Consider the following 19,936-nt stretch of genomic DNA (forward strand, 5'->3'; position numbering starts at 1 on the left):
AGAGGAAGCAAAGAGGATGGTGGTCTCATGGGAATGTTTTTTATTAAAAGAAAGTCAGTATACAGTATATGAGCAGAGCCCCACAGTTATCTGAAGTGTGCTGCTGGTATTGTTTAGGTAAATTATGAACTTCCATGTGATGTGAGGGAATCCATTGGTTTGAATTTTGGACTGTGTTCGGTAATTTATGGATATTAGTTTTTTCTGGAAAACAGAAGTTTAATTTGACCTAGACCAAAGGTCATTAAAACGGACTGCATGCGATAATGAATGTCATATTTATTATAAAAAATGCTCACATGCCAACATGAGGTAAATGATCAGACTATTTTTGTTGTTTCAACTTAATTATTTAAGTGATCAGATAACACAATAAACAATAATAGTGCCTTCATTCAAGAAAAGTCTTTCATAAACTGTGTGTGAAAGCTGCTCAGGCGGCTCAGCATTTCTTCCATGGTGTCCTCAGGGGTAATAATGCAGAATCTGCACAGAGAAAGAGTTAAAGGAAAAAAGTCCACTTGTGCTGAATTAACATGTCTGAATTATACTTTCAATGATGGTCATGTCTGTAATGCAGAACAAACACATTCATAGGACCTGATAATGTGTTTATAATACCATGCCAAAGTGACATTGTATGAAACAATAATCAAATTCCAACCCAGCGTATTCTAACTACTTTAGCCATTCACATTATGAAGACACATGAAGATCTATCATAACCGATTATAAACTAAAGAATGCAATTCCTGAAGAAATTGCTAGTGGGAATGCTTTACATGTATGCTGAAAAGCTGACGCTAAACTGCTATGCTGAAATGTAACATGTAAGAAGAATGTGAAGAATTTAGATTGAAATGATACATGAACACTGGGGGCTTGAATGTGTGATGATGGGAGAAGAGAAGAAAGTAAAAAGGCTTGGAAAAGCAGCAGAATATTTGAACTGCAAACTTTTGAACTAACTTGATGGTGAATGATCTGTCGCCATGCCAACGGCATTTGATGACATCCCATAATACGCTTAGATGCGTTGATGGCTGCATCGTTACCAAACCTGTGAAGTTTTGGGCCATTTGGAGCATTTTTACCGTGTTTCATGGCGAGCATTGTGTTGCCATGGCAACAGCATTTGAAGAAATCTCAAAACTGTCCCGTATAGATGTCTTCATGGCTGGACTGTTAGCACACATGTGAAGTTTGAGCACTTTTTGAACATTTTCATAGGAGTTAAGCGACATCGTCTTTTATGGCGAGGGATGAATTTCCATGGAAACGGCATATGATGACACCCCATAATTGACGTAGAGCTGTTGAGGGCAGGACCATTAACCATTATCTGAAGTCTGCTGATCTGAGCATGTCAGTTGGAGTTATGACATCATCGTGTTCCATGACACAGGTGTTTATATTTGAGCTAACGACGTGTCCAGAGATCAAAGGTTTCCATGGTGATCAAATAAATCTGGCAAAGGCTAACATTTGATGAAAAACAGGTTTGTTAATTGACCAAAACATATGAACAATTGGAAGATTGAAAATGGGATTATGATTAGGATTATTTGTAGGTAATTGAAAAGTAGAATCATTTAGAAAGATGTGAACATTGAAGTTTCTATTTTAGAAAAGCTGACACTGTAGTGCATCGCTGGTTTTAAAAGTGATTTATAAGAGTCATGTTTAAAGACGTGCAATACTTAAAACGTTTATAAAGATCCTCTGAGTGTGTGTCATTAGTTAGCTGATAAAACACAGACTTTAAACTCCCTCCAAAGATTTTCTATGGGGTTGAGATCTGGAGACTGGCTAGGCCACTCCAGGACCTTAAAATGCTTCTTACGAAGCCACTTCTTCGTTGCCCGGGCGGTGTGTTTGGGATCATTGTCATGCTGAAAGACCTAGCCACGTTTCATCTGCAATGCCCTTGCTGATGGAAGGAGGTTGTCACTCAAAATCTCACGATACATGGCCCCATTCATTCTTTCCTTTACACGGATCAGTCGTCCTGGTCCCTTTGCAGAAAAACAGCCCCAAAGCATGATGTTTCCACCCCCATGTTTCACAGTAGGTATGGTGTTCTTTGGATGCAACTCAGCATTCTTTCTCCTCCAAACACGTCTAGTTGAGTTTTTACCAAAAAGTTCTATTTTGGTTTCATCTGACCATATGACATTCTCCCAATCCTCTTCTGGATCATCTAAATGCTCTCTAGCAAACTTCAGACAGGCCTGGACATGTACTGGCTTAAGCAGGGGGACACGTCTGGCACTGCAGGATTTGAGTCCCTGGCGGCGCAGTGTGTTACTGATGGTAGCCTTTGTTACTTTGGTCCCAGCTCTCTGCAGGTCATTGACTAGGTCCCCCCGTGTGGTTATGGGATTTTTGCTCACCGTTCTTGTGATCATTTTGACCCCACGGGGTGAGATCTTGCGTGGAGCCCCAGATCTAGGGAGATTATCAGTGGTCTTGTATGTCTTCCATTTTCTAATAATTGCTCCCACAGTTGATTTCTTCACACCAAGCTGCTTACCTATTGCAGATTCAGTCTTCCCAGCCTGGTGCAGGTCTACAATTTAGTTTCTGGTGTCCTTTGACAGCTCTTTGGTCTTGGCCATAGTGGATTTTGTAGGTGACCAAATACTTATTTTACAGAGGAATTTACCAATTAATTCATAAAAAATCCAACAATGTGATTTCCTGGATTCTTTCCCCCCATTCTGTCTCTCATAGTTGAAATGTACCTAGGATGAAAATTACAGGCCTCTCATCTTTTTAAGTGGGAGAACTTGCACAATTGGTTGCTGACTAAATACTTGTTTGCCCCACTGTAAGTGGTGTGGCTGAGTACTTTAAAGGGTTCATGAACATCTGACCTCACCACCTTCAAAAAACTTACAAAAACTCACCTCTTCAATCTGGCTTTTAATGTGTGATTGTTTTTGTATTATTTGACTTTAACTTTAACTATATATTTATTTGTTGTTCCTCTATTTTATTTTATCTTCACTATATATGTAAAGCGTCTTTGAGCACCTATAAAAGCGCTAACAAATTAAATCTATTATTATTATTATGAATAGAGGGGACTTGAATGTGAAATAAGAACAAGAAAATAAAAGTCTAAATGCATGAAAAAGCAGCAGAATATTTGAACTGAAAACTTTAAAACTAAAAGCATACGTCACCAATAATGTCTAAAATATGTGGAACATGTTGAAGTCAGTATGAAGTCTCCATCAGACGGAAAATAATAGGCTGAGACAGTCTGTTAAACTCCCGTGACCACGTCATTAGTCTGCTGCTCTAATTATGTCAGTTGGAATTATGACATCATCGTGTTCCATGACACAGGTGTTTATATTTGAGCTAATGACGTGTCAACGTGCAGTAATCAGTGAGAGGAGAGCATTTGCATTGTTCTGAATGAGAGATAAACCTCTTACATGTGAACGTTTTGTGGAAGAACCGTAACAGATATCTGTGAAATTCCAAAACGTGAAGCATGTCAAGGACCTTGAGTATCTGAAGTGTAATTTTTGTGTACTTTCCGGTTAATAATGTGGCCTTTTTGGCAGTTTAACTAAAGGTGTGCGGCTGCTGCAGTGAGGAAATATCAGCCTGAAATTACAATGGGCTTTAATGGAGGCATGTTGAAAGTTTTTGTCACTCCATGCCCTCAAGAGGCATTTTGTTGAATTATTTTTGCTTAATTATTTGTCATTTTTCAAGCTACGAGATGATTTCCTACATTTGTCATGAAAGATTATGTCTCAGGAATGTAGGGTTTGGGAATTATGGCAGTTTTAAAAAAAAATATGAAGGCACATTTCAAGATTTCCTACCCTCTAGCTGTGACATCACGCACTCTAGTTATTGTTAAAATCTGAAGAAGGCCTCTTTACCAAGGTCTGAACAATGTTTAATATCTCTAAAAGTAAGAATCAGATTTAAAAGTTGTGTTTCAGGAATAATGTCAGAAAGATGTGTAACATTTTAAAGTTGGAATGAGGTTTCTGAGTGAAAGTATGAATGAGCAGTTAGCAGTTGAAGTCGCATGAAGATTTATTCATTGATTTCCATGTTAAAAATGTGATGAATTATGGGATGTATCTCTGGAATTATGAAAGTTATGAATGAGAAAAGTAATAGCCATTGATTCCCGACCGAGTTGAACGTTTTGATGTTTGAACGGAGTTTCTGCGATGTTCAATGCGGGAGGAGAAGAGGTGCAAAATCCCTGCAGAATAATAATAAACTTTTTGTGCGTAGCATAACAGATAGTTGGAATGCTGTTATCAGCATTCCAACTAAATTACGAGGACTTTTGAGCAGTGTATGCTTGCTACAAGTAAAGTGTAATTAAAACCGCACAACATCAGACCAACAGTGTCCAATGGTACGACGAGAGTGAGGAAATAGAAGCCCATCTCCCTAGACTGCTGTGAATGTGCAACAAAGACTGAAGCAGGACATTGCTGTAGAAAGGTGAGCTGAGCTACTGGGTTAATGTTAGGATGGGTTGCAAATAGGTATCTAGCTTTGCAACAACAACTTTTTATAACAATAAATTGCTTCATGCCCTTTAATAGATGACCAATTACATGAACTCTGTGATCCCTTTGGCATTGAAGTATAACGCGTTATAAATGTTGAAACCTTACTAAATTATGTCCACCACCTTTAATACTCTAAAAACCTAATGAGTTGTCATGCATTATTATAAAGATGTTAAAGGTGGGGTAGGTAATTTTGGAGAAACCAGCTCGAGTGCGCTAGAATTTGAAAATACACAGCCGGAAAAAATCTGCCACTTCCTAACAGAGTCCCTCCTCCAACACACACGAACGCGCACATAACCAATGAGGGCACGAGATAAGTTTGTGCACAGATGGAAGGCTGACAGGCAGGTAGGCCATCCAGTTATTTTAGCCGGGCCGCTAAAATGATTGGTCGTGCTTTTTACAGTACTACGGCTAACACAGATACATTTTGTATTGATTTTTTATCAAAGCACTTAAGATATTCATTGCTATCGGGATGTTAAGAGCAGTCCATGGAATATAACAAAAAGTGTATCTCGAGCCGGTTTCTCAAACTTACCTACCCCACCTTTAATGTAGTTACAAAGCATGAACACATTGTAATGTCTTATGGATGTGCGTTAATGTATTACAGACTGCTTCATTTTTGGTAATTTTTTACTAGAAACATACTCTTTTGCTTAGTAGGCAGTTAAATATTTTACCTGATGTGGTGGGTGCCGTCCTTTGGTCCGTTCTCCATGCCAGGTTTGACTAACACACCAGCTTCCTCCAGGAGTCTCATACAGTAGAACAAATCTGGTTCCATTTCCATTTCCTAAAATAAGCAAAGATATAACCAAATGATTAATTACTTGTTCGTGGTATTGCTGTGATTTTGCAGTGTGTACTTGGTTCAATGAGATATATAACCTTGGCTTTCTGAATGGCTTTAGGTGGAAGATGCAGTCTGGGGAATGCGAAGGCACCTCCTTCCACCGGCTTGCAGGAGAAACCCGGCAGGCTGTTCAATACCTCAAAGACTCTCTTTACATTATGAACCATCATAGTCTTGATGTGTTGTGTCTCCTGCAGAAGTTAAAGGCAAGAACAAAACAATCATTGAGGTTTCCTATTTTAAAACTGCTTGAGAAAACCAGGATATTAGGCATCCTGCAAAATAGAAATCTGAATTGCTTATCTCTGATCTCACCTCACTATACAGTGGGTACGATGGATCTCCTGGTTGTGGAGGGTTGGTCATCAGATCCAGGGCAATCTGGCTCAACACAGGAGCACAGGTGTCTGTGGAGAACAGCTTGTAGATGCATTTCATAACATCAGGGTCCAGATTTACCAGCTCCACATATCCACCACGCAGACCACATCTGGGGGAGAGAGAAAAATGAAGAGTCCCTGATCTGCATATATTTGCCCGAGCCTGATCTTCATGCGTACAGCCCAGCTGTTATAGAAACTCATTCAATTGTATTGTTCTGAGCACTTTTAGAACTTCTTATCTTGTCAATCTTGTAGTGACATTATCTTTCTTTCCTTCAGAAATACTTGACCCCTTAAACAACCATTTGTATTCATTCATTGTCAATGAATGATTAATTAATTCTGGCAAGCCTCACTAGAGAATAAAGAATCCAAAACCAGATTAACGTTTTGCCAACTCTGAGCCTAAAATGTAGGCTACCTTAAACAACAGCACAACAACACATCAGTTGACTCTTTGTCAGAAAACTACCTAAAATAAATTAGCTTCACTGACTTTAATCTATGTGTAATTTATCCTGTTGTATGTCCAAGTTTGCGCTCTTAAATAATTATTTTAATTTTCTTCTATTGTTCAGGAAATAGAGCGCAGACAGTACAACACAGAACGTACTCTCCCATGAAGCCTTTGGATGCTGAGTGGAAGGATGCCAGCTCCACCGTGTCTGAGAGAGGAGGACCCATCTCAGACAGAACTCTCTTGTAAGAGAGAAACTCACTCTTTTCCCCATGAACACATTCCTGATAGACCTGTGGAGGAGATCACAGAACATCCAAGCGTTTATTTACACATTTCTGTCACTCTTGATGAATTCTCTGGTTAGATGACAATGCTTTAAGACCTCATCAGCCAGGAGGGAGAGCCTCTTCTCTGAAGCAAACCGGATCACCTCTTGCATTGTCTTTCTGCTTTGAACATAACCTACAGGAAACACGGCATGGCATGATACCATATTCTATGATTCAAAAGATATACTTAGATGATGTCAATTCTGTTTGGATTTGACTACCTGTGGGATTTCCAGGGTTGATGACATACAGAGCGACAGGGTTGCAGAGTCCCTTTGCAGAGTCCAGCGCTCGATGCAGCTCCTCCACGTGCAGCTCCCAGCCCTGCTCCTCGCTGAGGTAGTACGGGACAGTAACTCCTCCCAACCCTTTTATTGTAAAATTGGTGAGGGGGTAGCACGGCCCTGGAGTCAGCACACCTGTTCTGGGGGAAGCCTGGCTGTTCACCAAGACCTTGAGAATGTTCTAATAAACACAGGAACAGATTAATTCAACTCAAAGATGATGATGATCCGCAGGAGGAACAGACACAGTATGGCAGTATTTCAGTAATTATTACCCTGAGAGCCCACTGAGAGCCGGGGCTGATGTAGATGTTTTCAGGGTCTGATGGAGCCCCGCCATCTCGTTTGGTTATGAATTCAGAGATTCTGTGGACTATTTCTGGTATGCCAGCTGTAGCAGTATAAGAACCTGAAGGAATAACCATGAAAGCTTAGGAAAAGCAATAATGTTGGAAGTAAAAATTGTTGTATTTTTATTGCATTTATTTTATAACCTTGTTTTATGCTACATCATTGAATTAATTTGTATTTGTCTAATAGCATTTACACAGTTTTATTAATATAGGTCTTACAAACTGCATCAAGGCTAAGCACATGTATGATTTAAAAAAAAAACGATATACTTCAGTATCTTTTTAAGCATATTGTATTATCTTATTACCTACCCTTATATTATGCATTTGTTATTTATATTCTTACTATTAATTAAATGTACTTTTTTTAATACATTTTTATGTTATTGTATTTCTTAAACATTTTTAACTCATGTAGCCTAATGCTTGACCAAATCAAATCCCAACTTGGGATAAATACATATCTATCTATCTGCATAGTACACACATCCCTGCCCTAGTAGCAAAATGAGGTATCCGGATTTCCGTTTGCTTTATGTAATGTATTCCATAAACTTAAAATAACTAAGCTTGTATGCAAAAGAAAAAGTAATGGTAAAACATTATTTGAAAGGGTTAAATGGTCCAGAAGTCTTGAAGACAGATATCCCATAACTCCATAACATTTCATTTTAATAATACCACATGCACATATCTTACCTACACTCCCTCCGGAACATTCCCCAAGCAGCCTCTGAGCCCTCTGTCTGACGTCCACTGGAAGCGTGTTGCTGTTCACAAGATCAGGGTAAAGACATGCTGCAAGAACCTGCAAATGAGAAGACACATAAGAGTGAAGAAGATGTATGAGCTTGCATATTAATCTCAGTCTAAAAATGGACTTTGAAGGTTACAGATTACCTGTCGGACAAAGGACAGAGGCTTCACACCTGCAGCGTGCGGGTCTCCCCAGTACAGATCTATCAATTGCTTGTATGGCTTTCTCAATTTCTGCAGACAGTGAATTTAAAGCAAAACAACAGGATGGAAATGTGGCTGACAGAAACCATTTTGAAAATATGTCAATAACCCCTTTCTTTACCTGTCTGAGCTCTTCCTTGATCTGGTTTGCTCGTCTGGCGAGGACTGTATAATCTAACTTCTTCATATTCTTCAGATTCAGACTGATCTCCTGCAGGTTTTAGTGCTTGGGCAATGATATCAGAGGAGGAGCAATACAGGTAACTACACAGATGTAGTCCTAAAAGCCACCCGACTATTCCTATCTAAAAACGATGTGTGAAGTAAGTAAGTAAGTACGACTTTATTTATATAGCACCCTTCTCAACACAAATGTACAAAGTGCTTTATATACAGTACACAATACAACATACAACTATAAAATGTATAAAAGGCATAAAACACACAAGTAAATGATAGGATAAAACACCAATGTAGAACAGCTACAAACTCACCTCTTCCCTACGTTGCTTGAGTAGGGAAGAAATAAATAATTCCCTATTATACATGATATAGGTTCAAGGTTCAAGGCTTTTATTGGTCATGCGTACATATAGCTACAGTGTAGTTATGACGATGAAAATCTTAGGTCACTGGCCCCTCCAACAGTGCAGTACAATAAAACAGAAAAAAATAGTGCAAGTAAATACAAAAAGAAAAATAGTACAAAAAAAGTGAAATAGTGCAATAAGAGTCTATATGCAAGTGATTGAATTTGATATATTAGATAAAAAAAATCTAAATTGTAGCCAGATTAATGTTGTGGATGTTGTTTAAAAAATGCTGGTGTTTAACAGTTGTATGGCCTGTGGGATGAAACTGTGAGGTGGATTAATGACATCCAGGACTTTCATTGGAGTGTGGATAATATTCTGGCTGGTAGAGAGGAAGCAAAGAGGATGGTGGTCTCATGGGAATGTTTTTTATTAAAAGAAAGTCAGTATACAGTATATGAGCAGAGCCCCACAGTTATCTGAAGTGTGCTGCTGGTATTGTTTAGGTAAATTATGAACTTCCATGTGATGTGAGGGAATCCATTGGTTTGAATTTTGGACTGTGTTCGGTAATTTATGGATATTAGTTTTTTCTGGAAAACAGAAGTTTAATTTGACCTAGACCAAAGGTCATTAAAACGGACTGCATGCGATAATGAATGTCATATTTATTATAAAAAAATGCTCACATGCCAACATGAGGTAAATGATCAGACTATTTTTGTTGTTTCAACTTAATTATTTAAGTGATCAGATAACACAATAAACAATAATAGTGCCTTCATTCAAGAAAAGTCTTTCATAAACTGTGTGTGAAAGCTGCTCAGGCGGCTCAGCATTTCTTCCATGGTGTCCTCAGGGGTAATAATGCAGAATCTGCACAGAGAAAGAGTTAAAGGAAAAAAGTCCACTTGTGCTGAATTAACATGTCTGAATTATACTTTCAATGATGGTCATGTCTGTAATGCAGAACAAACACATTCATAGGACCTGATAATGTGTTTATAATACCATGCCAAAGTGACATTGTATGAAACAATAATCAAATTCCAACCCAGCGTATTCTAACTACTTTAGCCATTCACATTATGAAGACACATGAAGATCTATCATAACCGATTATAAACTAAAGAATGCAATTCCTGAAGAAATTGCTAGTGGGAATGCTTTACATGTATGCTGAAAAGCTGACGCTAAACTGCTATGCTGAAATGTAACATGTAAGAAGAATGTGAAGAATTTAGATTGAAATGATACATGAACACTGGGGGCTTGAATGTGTGATGATGGGAGAAGAGAAGAAAGTAAAAAGGCTTGGAAAAGCAGCAGAATATTTGAACTGCAAACTTTTGAACTAACTTGATGGTGAATGATCTGTCGCCATGCCAACGGCATTTGATGACATCCCATAATACGCTTAGATGCGTTGATGGCTGCATCGTTACCAAACCTGTGAAGTTTTGGGCCATTTGGAGCATTTTTACCGTGTTTCATGGCGAGCATTGTGTTGCCATGGCAACAGCATTTGAAGAAATCTCAAAACTGTCCCGTATAGATGTCTTCATGGCTGGACTGTTAGCACACATGTGAAGTTTGAGCACTTTTTGAACATTTTCATAGGAGTTAAGCGACATCGTCTTTTATGGCGAGGGATGAATTTCCATGGAAACGGCATATGATGACACCCCATAATTGACGTAGAGCTGTTGAGGGCAGGACCATTAACCATTATCTGAAGAGTGCTGATCTGAGCATGTCAGTTGGAGTTATGACATCTGCAGGTCATTGACTAGGTCCCCCCGTGTGGTTATGGGATTTTTGCTCACCGTTCTTGTGATCATTTTGATTTTGATTTTGGGTGAGATCTTGCGTGGAGCCCCAGATCTAGGGAGATTATCAGTGGTCTTGTATGTCTTCCATTTTCTAATAATTGCTCCCACAGTTGATTTCTTCACACCAAGCTGCTTACCTATTGCAGATTCAGTCTTCCCAGCCTGGTGCAGGTCTACAATTTAGTTTCTGGTGTCCTTTGACAGCTCTTTGGTCTTGGCCATAGTGGATTTTGTAGGTGACCAAATACTTATTTTACAGAGGAATTTACCAATTAATTCATAAAAAATCCAACAATGTGATTTCCTGGATTCTTTCCCCCCATTCTGTCTCTCATAGTTGAAGTGTACCTAGGATGAAAATTACAGGCCTCTCATCTTTTTAAGTGGGAGAACTTGCACAATTGGTTGCTGACTAAATACTTGTTTGCCCCACTGTAAGTGGTGTGGCTGAGTACTTTAAAGGGTTCATGAACATCTGACCTCACCACCTTCAAAAAACTTACAAAAACTCACCTCTTCAATCTGGCTTTTAATGTGTGATTGTTTTTGTATTATTTGACTTTAACTTTAACTATATATTTATTTGTTGTTCCTCTATTTTATTTTATCTTCACTATATATGTAAAGCGTCTTTGAGCACCTATAAAAGCGCTAACAAATTAAATCTATTATTATTATTATGAATAGAGGGGACTTGAATGTGAAATAAGAACAAGAAAATAAAAGTCTAAATGCATGAAAAAGCAGCAGAATATTTGAACTGAAAACTTTAAAACTAAAAGCATACGTCACCAATAATGTCTAAAATATGTGGAACATGTTGAAGTCAGTATGAAGTCTCCATCAGACGGAAAATAATAGGCTGAGACAGTCTGTTAAACTCCCGTGACCACGTCATTAGTCTGCTGCTCTAATTATGTCAGTTGGAATTATGACATCATCGTGTTCCATGACACAGGTGTTTATATTTGAGCTAATGACGTGTCAACGTGCAGTAATCAGTGAGAGGAGAGCATTTGCATTGTTCTGAATGAGAGATAAACCTCTTACATGTGAACGTTTTGTGGAAGAACCGTAACAGATATCTGTGAAATTCCAAAACGTGAAGCATGTCAAGGACCTTGAGTATCTGAAGTGTAATTTTTGTGTACTTTCCGGTTAATAATGTGGCCTTTTTGGCAGTTTAACTAAAGGTGTGCGGCTGCTGCAGTGAGGAAATATCAGCCTGAAATTACAATGGGCTTTAATGGAGGCATGTTGAAAGTTTTTGTCACTCCATGCCCTCAAGAGGCATTTTGTTGAATTATTTTTGCTTAATTATTTGTCATTTTTCAAGCTACGAGATGATTTCCTACATTTGTCATGAAAGATTATGTCTCAGGAATGTAGGGTTTGGGAATTATGGCAGTTTTAAAAAAAAATATGAAGGCACATTTCAAGATTTCCTACCCTCTAGCTGTGACATCACGCACTCTAGTTATTGTTAAAATCTGAAGAAGGCCTCTTTACCAAGGTCTGAACAATGTTTAATATCTCTAAAAGTAAGAATCAGATTTAAAAGTTGTGTTTCACGAATAATGTCAGAAAGATGTGTAACATTTTAAAGTTGGAATGAGGTTTCTGAGTGAAAGTATGAATGAGCAGTTAGCAGTTGAAGTCGCATGAAGATTTATTCATTGATTTCCATGTTAAAAATGTGATGAATTATGGGATGTATCTCTGGAATTATGAAAGTTATGAATGAGAAAAGTAATAGCCATTGATTCCCGACCGAGTTGAACGTTTTGATGTTTGAACGGAGTTTCTGCGATGTTCAATGCGGGAGGAGAAGAGGTGCAAAATCCCTGCAGAATAATAATACACTTTTTGTGCGTAGCATAACAGATAGTTGGAATGCTGTTATCAGCATTCCAACTAAATTACGAGGACTTTTGAGCAGTGTATGCTTGCTACAAGTAAAGTGTAATTAAAACCGCACAACATCAGACCAACAGTGTCCAATGGTACGACGAGAGTGAGGAAATAGAAGCCCATCTCCCTAGACTGCTGTGAATGTGCAACAAAGACTGAAGCAGGACATTGCTGTAGAAAGGTGAGCTGAGCTACTGGGTTAATGTTAGGATGGGTTGCAAATAGGTATCTAGCTTTGCAACAACAACTTTTTATAACAATAAATTGCTTCATGCCCTTTAATAGATGACCAATTACATGAACTCTGTGATCCCTTTGGCATTGAAGTATAACGCGTTATAAATGTTGAAACCTTACTAAATTATGTCCACCACCTTTAATACTCTAAAAACCTAATGAGTTGTCATGCATTATTATAAAGATGTTAAAGGTGGGGTAGGTAATTTTGGAGAAACCAGCTCGAGTGCGCTAGAATTTGAAAATACACAGCCGGAAAAAATCTGCCACTTCCTAACAGAGTCCCTCCTCCAACACACACGAACGCGCACATAACCAATGAGGGCACGAGATAAGTTTGTGCACAGATGGAAGGCTGACAGGCAGGTAGGCCATCCAGTTATTTTAGCCGGGCCGCTAAAATGATTGGTCGTGCTTTTTACAGTACTACGGCTAACACAGATACATTTTGTATTGATTTTTTATCAAAGCACTTAAGATATTCATTGCTATCGGGATGTTAAGAGCAGTCCATGGAATATAACAAAAGTGTATCTCGAGCCGGTTTCTCAAACTTACCTACCCCACCTTTAATGTAGTTACAAAGCATGAACACATTGTAATGTCTTATGGATGTGCGTTAATGTATTACAGACTGCTTCATTTTTGGTAATTTTTTACTAGAAACATACTCTTTTGCTTAGTAGGCAGTTAAATATTTTACCTGATGTGGTGGGTGCCGTCCTTTGGTCCGTTCTCCATGCCAGGTTTGACTAACACACCAGCTTCCTCCAGGAGTCTCATACAGTAGAACAAATCTGGTTCCATTTCCATTTCCTAAAATAAGCAAAGATATAACCAAATGATTAATTACTTGTTCGTGGTATTGCTGTGATTTTGCAGTGTGTACTTGGTTCAATGAGATATATAACCTTGGCTTTCTGAATGGCTTTAGGTGGAAGATGCAGTCTGGGGAATGCGAAGGCACCTCCTTCCACCGGCTTGCAGGAGAAACCCGGCAGGCTGTTCAATACCTCAAAGACTCTCTTTACATTATGAACCATCATAGTCTTGATGTGTTGTGTCTCCTGCAGAAGTTAAAGGCAAGAACAAAACAATCATTGAGGTTTCCTATTTTAAAACTGCTTGAGAAAACCAGGATATTAGGCATCCTGCAAAATAGAAATCTGAATTGCTTATCTCTGATCTCACCTCACTATACAGTGGGTACGATGGATCTCCTGGTTGTGGAGGGTTGGTCATCAGATCCAGGGCAATCTGGCTCAACACAGGAGCACAGGTGTCTGTGGAGAACAGCTTGTAGATGCATTTCATAACATCAGGGTCCAGATTTACCAGCTCCACATATCCACCACGCAGACCACATCTGGGGGAGAGAGAAAAATGAAGAGTCCCTGATCTGCATATATTTGCCCGAGCCTGATCTTCATGCGTACAGCCCAGCTGTTATAGAAACTCATTCAATTGTATTGTTCTGAGCACTTTTAGAACTTCTTATCTTGTCAATCTTGTAGTGACATTATCTTTCTTTCCTTCAGAAATACTTGACCCCTTAAACAACCATTTGTATTCATTCATTGTCAATGAATGATTAATTAATTCTGGCAAGCCTCACTAGAGAATAAAGAATCCAAAACCAGATTAACGTTTTGCCAACTCTGAGCCTAAAATGTAGGCTACCTTAAACAACAGCACAACAACACATCAGTTGACTCTTTGTCAGAAAACTACCTAAAATAAATTAGCTTCACTGACTTTAATCTATGTGTAATTTATCCTGTTGTATGTCCAAGTTTGCGCTCTTAAATAATTATTTTAATTTTCTTCTATTGTTCAGGAAATAGAGCGCAGACAGTACAACACAGAACGTACTCTCCCATGAAGCCTTTGGATGCTGAGTGGAAGGATGCCAGCTCCACCGTGTCTGAGAGAGGAGGACCCATCTCAGACAGAACTCTCTTGTAAGAGAGAAACTCACTCTTTTCCCCATGAACACATTCCTGATAGACCTGTGGAGGAGATCACAGAACATCCAAGCGTTTATTTACACATTTCTGTCACTCTTGATGAATTCTCTGGTTAGATGACAATGCTTTAAGACCTCATCAGCCAGGAGGGAGAGCCTCTTCTCTGAAGCAAACCGGATCACCTCTTGCATTGTCTTTCTGCTTTGAACATAACCTACAGGAAACACGGCATGGCATGATACCATATTCTATGATTCAAAAGATATACTTAGATGATGTCAATTCTGTTTGGATTTGACTACCTGTGGGATTTCCAGGGTTGATGACATACAGAGCGACAGGGTTGCAGAGTCCCTTTGCAGAGTCCAGCGCTCGATGCAGCTCCTCCACGTGCAGCTCCCAGCCCTGCTCCTCGCTGAGGTAGTACGGGACAGTAACTCCTCCCAACCCTTTTATTGTAAAATTGGTGAGGGGGTAGCACGGCCCTGGAGTCAGCACACCTGTTCTGGGGGAAGCCTGGCTGTTCAACAAGACCTTGAGAATGTTCTAATAAACACAGGAACAGATTAATTCAACTCAAAGATGATGATGATCCGCAGGAGGAACAGACACAGTATGGCAGTATTTCAGTAATTATTACCCTGAGAGCCCACTGAGAGCCGGGGCTGATGTAGATGTTTTCAGGGTCTGATGGAGCCCCGCCATCTCGTTTGGTTATGAATTCAGAGATTCTGTGGACTATTTCTGGTATGCCAGCTGTAGCAGTATAAGAACCTGAAGGAATAACCAGGAAAGCTTAGGAAATGCAATAATTCTATAAGTTAAAATAGTTGTATTTTCATTTTATTTATTTTAGAACATTGTTTTATGCTACATCATTAAATTAATTTGTATTTGTATAATACAAATTACACAGTTTTGTTAATATAGGGCTTAAAACATGCATCAAGGCTAAGCACATGTATGTGTATACAAAAATAATAAATACTTCAGTATATTTTTAATCATATTGTATATCTTATTACCTACTCTTATATTATGCATTTTGAATTTTTTATTTATATTCTTACTATATATATACTTGCCACTAATGTTATTTATTTATTTTTTTACATTTGTATCTTCTTATGTCTCTTAAACATTTTTAACTCATGTAATGCTTGACACTGCTGCTGGAACAAAATCAAATCCCAATTTTGGATAAATTAAGTATATATCTATATATCTATATATCTGCATAGTACACACATCTCTGCCCTAGTTGCAAAATGAGGTATCCGGATTTCCGTTTGCTTTATGTAATATATTCCATACACTTAAAATAACTAAGCTTGTATGCAAAAGAAAAAGTAATGGTAAAAACATTATTTGAATGGGTTAAATGGTCCAGAAATCTTGAAAACAGATATCCCATAACTCCATAACATTTCATTTTAATAATATACCACATGCACATATCTTACCTACACTCCCTCCGGCACATTCCCCAAGCAGCCTCTGAGCCCTCTGTCTGACGTCCACTGGAAGCGTGTTGCTGTTCACAAGATCAGGGTAAAGACATGCTGCAAGAACCTGCAAATGAGAAGACACACAATAGATAAGACACGCATTTGTATTCAGAAGATGTATGAACCTGCATATTAATTTTAATACAGTCTAAAGATGGACTTTGAAGGTTACAGATTACCTGTCGGACAAAGGACAGAGGCTTCACACCTGCAGCGTGCGGGTCTCCCCAGTACAGATCTATCACTTGCTTGTATGGCTTTCTCAATTTCTGCAGACAGTGAATTAAAAGCAAAACAACAGGATGGAAACGTGGCTGACAGAAACCATTTTGAAAATATGTCAATAACCCCTTTCTTTACCTGTCTGAGCTCTTCCTTGATCTGGTTTGCTCGTCTGGGGAGGACTGTAGAATCTAACTTCTTCATATTCTTCAGATTTGGACTGATCTCCTGCAGATTTTAGTGCTTGGGCAATGATATCAGAGGAGGAGCAATACAGGTAACTACACAGATGTAGTCCTAACGGCCACCCGACTATTTCCTATCTAAAAACTATGTGGTGCTTGAATAGGGAAGAAATAAATAATTCCCTATTATACATGATCTCTAGTTAAATACATTGAGGATATTTGGTATTTATTCACAGTCAGTGCAGTTTAGAGACAAGCTTCTGTGTAATCATTTTTCTCTGTCTTAAATATTAACTTCCAGGGACGGATTTGACACCTACAAATCAGGCTTTTTTTAAATTATGCTCAACAACTGCAATACATGCCCAAAGGTTTTTATCAGTAACTTTTGTAGTAGGCCTATGAATGTCAGATTTATTTGAGAAGATTACTGAGTAAGTAATGTTTAACTTCACTAAACTATTGGCAGTGGCACTGGTAAAAATATGGGTATCATAGTAATAGATTAATATTAGGACATTCATTTAATATTTTAATAACAAATTAAGAATACTTTCATTCAGTTTTCTACCAAATGTTTATATATTATTTTAAATAGATATTTTACATCTGAATAAGCTAGAGGTGGGAGAAGTACTCAGGTATTTTACTTGAGTAAAAAGTAGAAGTATTACTTTTACTATGTAGAAAACGTCTGTTAAAAGTAAACATCCTGCATTCAAAATGTGACTCAAGAAAAAGTACAAATGTATAATAATCTAAATATACTCATAGTACCATAAGTAAATGTACTCATTATGAAAATGTGCCAATTTCAGAATTATATATTATATGTTTTGATTATAATTATTGATGCATTAATGTATTTATCAAAGCTGGTAAAGGTGCAGCTAGTTACTTTGTGTACTCAGGGGCGCTGTAAGGGGGTGAAAAGTTAGGACGATTCTAAGGGCCCGTGACTGACAGGGGCCCCAAAATGTTCAGAACATTAAGAAAAAAAATGTAAGTAACCTTTCATCAATCCTCAATAATTAACATTAATAGAACGTTATATTGATAAATTACTCACTAAACTTACGATTAATTTAACTTATTTTCTTCCAAAAGTGAATTACCCAAAGCCTCTGTACACCCCCTTCTATTTACATGTAATGGTTTGGTCCTGCCTCCAAACGCGGTGCTACACCGGCACTTGCAGAGAGTGAAAGCATGTGAGGAGCAGAGATGGGGTCGTTACTAAAAAAAAAGTAATATTACATATTACATATTACTTTAAAAAAAAGTAATATATTACACTACTTCGTTACTCTCTACATAAAGTAATTCGTTACTTTACTCGTTACTTTACTCATTACTTTACTCGCAGGGCCGGCCCGCCCCTCCCTACAGGCAGATCACGCAGACTGCTAAAGTTTCAAATGTTCTCTTTAGTTCAGTTTCCATTGTCGCATAAGACTGATCCAGATAGCTCCTGAATGTTTTCATATCTGACCATGGCTGTCCTCTGTCTCCTGCTATCTGTATATTTTGCGCAGTCTATCTCTGCTCACGCTGTTGCGTCAGCGTGTTCTCCTGCGTGTTGGCCATGTGTTGCACTGGAGCCAGACTGGAGCACACCGCAAAGACTTCAGCCGAGCACGTACGAACTGCGCATGCGTGAGTGGTAATAACTCTCCTTACCAGCAGGCGGCGGTAGTGTGTATTCGTCATTCAAAACAGGCAACAACCGGAAAACAGAGAAGAAGAACAGACTACGTGTGTGTGATATAAATAAACAACAGCTATGTGCGTTAGCTTCACCTTAGCATGTGTTCTTTGCAGGTGTTTGTTGAGGTTTGATTATGACTGATTTTAGAAAGTAACAAAGTAACGCGTGTCGGGGCAATGTTAGTAACTGTAGTGTGATTACTGAGTTATAAAAGTAGCGCGTTACACTACTCCGTTACCGACAAAGTAATATTATTACAGTAACGCGTTACTTTGTAACGCGTTACACCCAACTCTGGTGAGGAGGGATGCTAGTACTTAGCCTACATACGTGTGTTGTACCATGTTTCAACGACCAACACAGTCAGGCTCTAAGAAAAGAAGAGAAAGGAGAGAAAGACAAGAGAGAGGGACTAAAGGGCGACAGTATGTCACACCGTTTTTCACAAGAAAAGGTGGGTGTGGTCCATGAGTGGTGGAAATTAGTCTGTTAGCTAATGTTTTTTTGTTTACTAAGCTGACATTAAGTACTGTTAATATCTTTACAGAAAATGCAGAGGTCTTTAATTTCACTGCTCTTTTAGCTGACATTTAAAGGTAGGTAGGTAGGTAATTCACTTCAGATACACTTGTCGTTATATTCCATGGAATGCTCTTAACATCCGATAGCAATGAATATATGAAATGCTTTGACAATAAATACGTACAAAAATGTCATCTGTGGAAGCCGTGGCGCTGTAAAACTTATCTCGTGCCCTCATTGGTCATGTGCGCGTTCGTGTGTGTTGGAGGAGGGGCTCTATAAGGAACTCTGAAGGAAGGGGCAGATTTTTTTCGGTTGTGTACTTTCAAATTCTAGCGCTTCGAGCTGGTTTCTCCATTCTTACCTCCCTACCTTTAATAAATGCAGGCACATTTTTAGCGCCTATTCATACTAAATCAGTTGTCCCTCCCCGTCGTGCCAGGTCCAACAGATCCATCTTTAGGCTCAGCAGCCCTGTCCCCCCATAAGGCTGAACCTGAACCAGCTTTTCTCCAAACTGAAGGAGGTGAGCAGCATTGTGTTGAATGCCACATAACATATCTGAAGGGAGACTGGAATACAAAAAATATATATATAACAAAAAGCTAACATCTAATTTAAATTATACATTTCAAACATAGCCAATGATCTATATAAAACAAAAAACTGCTTTTAGTCTATTTAGGATGATGGACAGTTTGAAGCATTTAGTGATCAGTCTGAAAACAAAATGTTAATCACCGACATTTTGGCTATTAATGATATTAATACTAATGTTATTATATTAAAGCAGGGGTGGGGAACATCTGGCCCCCGGGCCGTATACGGACCGCTAGACCAGAGGCGGATTTAGGATTGTAGGAGATCCGGGGCTTAGCCCAGGAGTTGTTGGGTTGGGGGGGGGGGGGTGCAGGGGTACAGTGCTATTTTTTATAAGTGGGGGGTGGACCGAACATCCTTTAGGGGGGTCGTCGCCTCCTCTCGGGGGGTCCGGGGGCATGTTCCCCCGGAAAGATTTTTTTTTTTAAATATTGAAGTTGTAAGCATCAATCTGGTGCACTTTGAGAGCAACATTAACCCTAAAAGCGGACAAAAGGCACTGGAGAACACTCATTAAC

The 19,936-nt window shown here is 38.8% G+C and overlaps 2 protein-coding genes across 3 annotated transcripts; both read right to left on the reverse strand.

Moving 5' to 3' along the window:
- Window positions 1-19: 19 nt before the first annotated feature.
- LOC139435628 (alanine aminotransferase 2-like) lies at window positions 20-8,651 on the reverse strand. Of its 2 annotated transcripts, XM_071206362.1 has the most exons (11): window positions 8,312-8,651; window positions 8,131-8,220; window positions 7,930-8,038; window positions 7,153-7,286; window positions 6,815-7,058; window positions 6,647-6,726; window positions 6,418-6,554; window positions 5,737-5,911; window positions 5,457-5,612; window positions 5,249-5,361; window positions 20-486 (listed from the first exon to the last, which is right to left on the reverse strand). In XM_071206362.1, exons 1-11 carry the CDS (start codon window positions 8,375-8,377, stop codon window positions 396-398), a joined length of 1,395 nt encoding a protein of 464 aa, XP_071062463.1. In that variant the 5' UTR covers window positions 8,378-8,651; the 3' UTR covers window positions 20-395. The 2 variants fall into 2 exon arrangements, with proteins under 2 accessions (XP_071062463.1, XP_071062464.1); XM_071206363.1 differs by lacking the exons at window positions 8,131-8,220; window positions 8,312-8,651 and having other exon boundaries at window positions 7,934-8,028.
- A 480-nt stretch (window positions 8,652-9,131) lies between these two features.
- On the reverse strand, window positions 9,132-16,745 carry LOC117462591 (alanine aminotransferase 2-like). Its single transcript, XM_034104866.2, has 11 exons — window positions 16,539-16,745; window positions 16,358-16,447; window positions 16,134-16,242; window positions 15,311-15,444; window positions 14,973-15,216; window positions 14,805-14,884; window positions 14,576-14,712; window positions 13,895-14,069; window positions 13,615-13,770; window positions 13,407-13,519; window positions 9,132-9,599 (listed from the first exon to the last, which is right to left on the reverse strand). The coding sequence occupies exons 1-11, from the start codon at window positions 16,602-16,604 to the stop codon at window positions 9,509-9,511; spliced, it is 1,395 nt and encodes a 464-aa protein (XP_033960757.2). The 5' UTR covers window positions 16,605-16,745; the 3' UTR covers window positions 9,132-9,508.
- Between the last annotated feature and the right edge of the window lie 3,191 nt (window positions 16,746-19,936).

The sequence above is a fragment of the Pseudochaenichthys georgianus genome, chromosome 17 (genome assembly GCF_902827115.2).
Source record: "Pseudochaenichthys georgianus chromosome 17, fPseGeo1.2, whole genome shotgun sequence".
Classification (NCBI taxonomy): Eukaryota; Metazoa; Chordata; class Actinopteri; order Perciformes; family Channichthyidae; genus Pseudochaenichthys; species Pseudochaenichthys georgianus.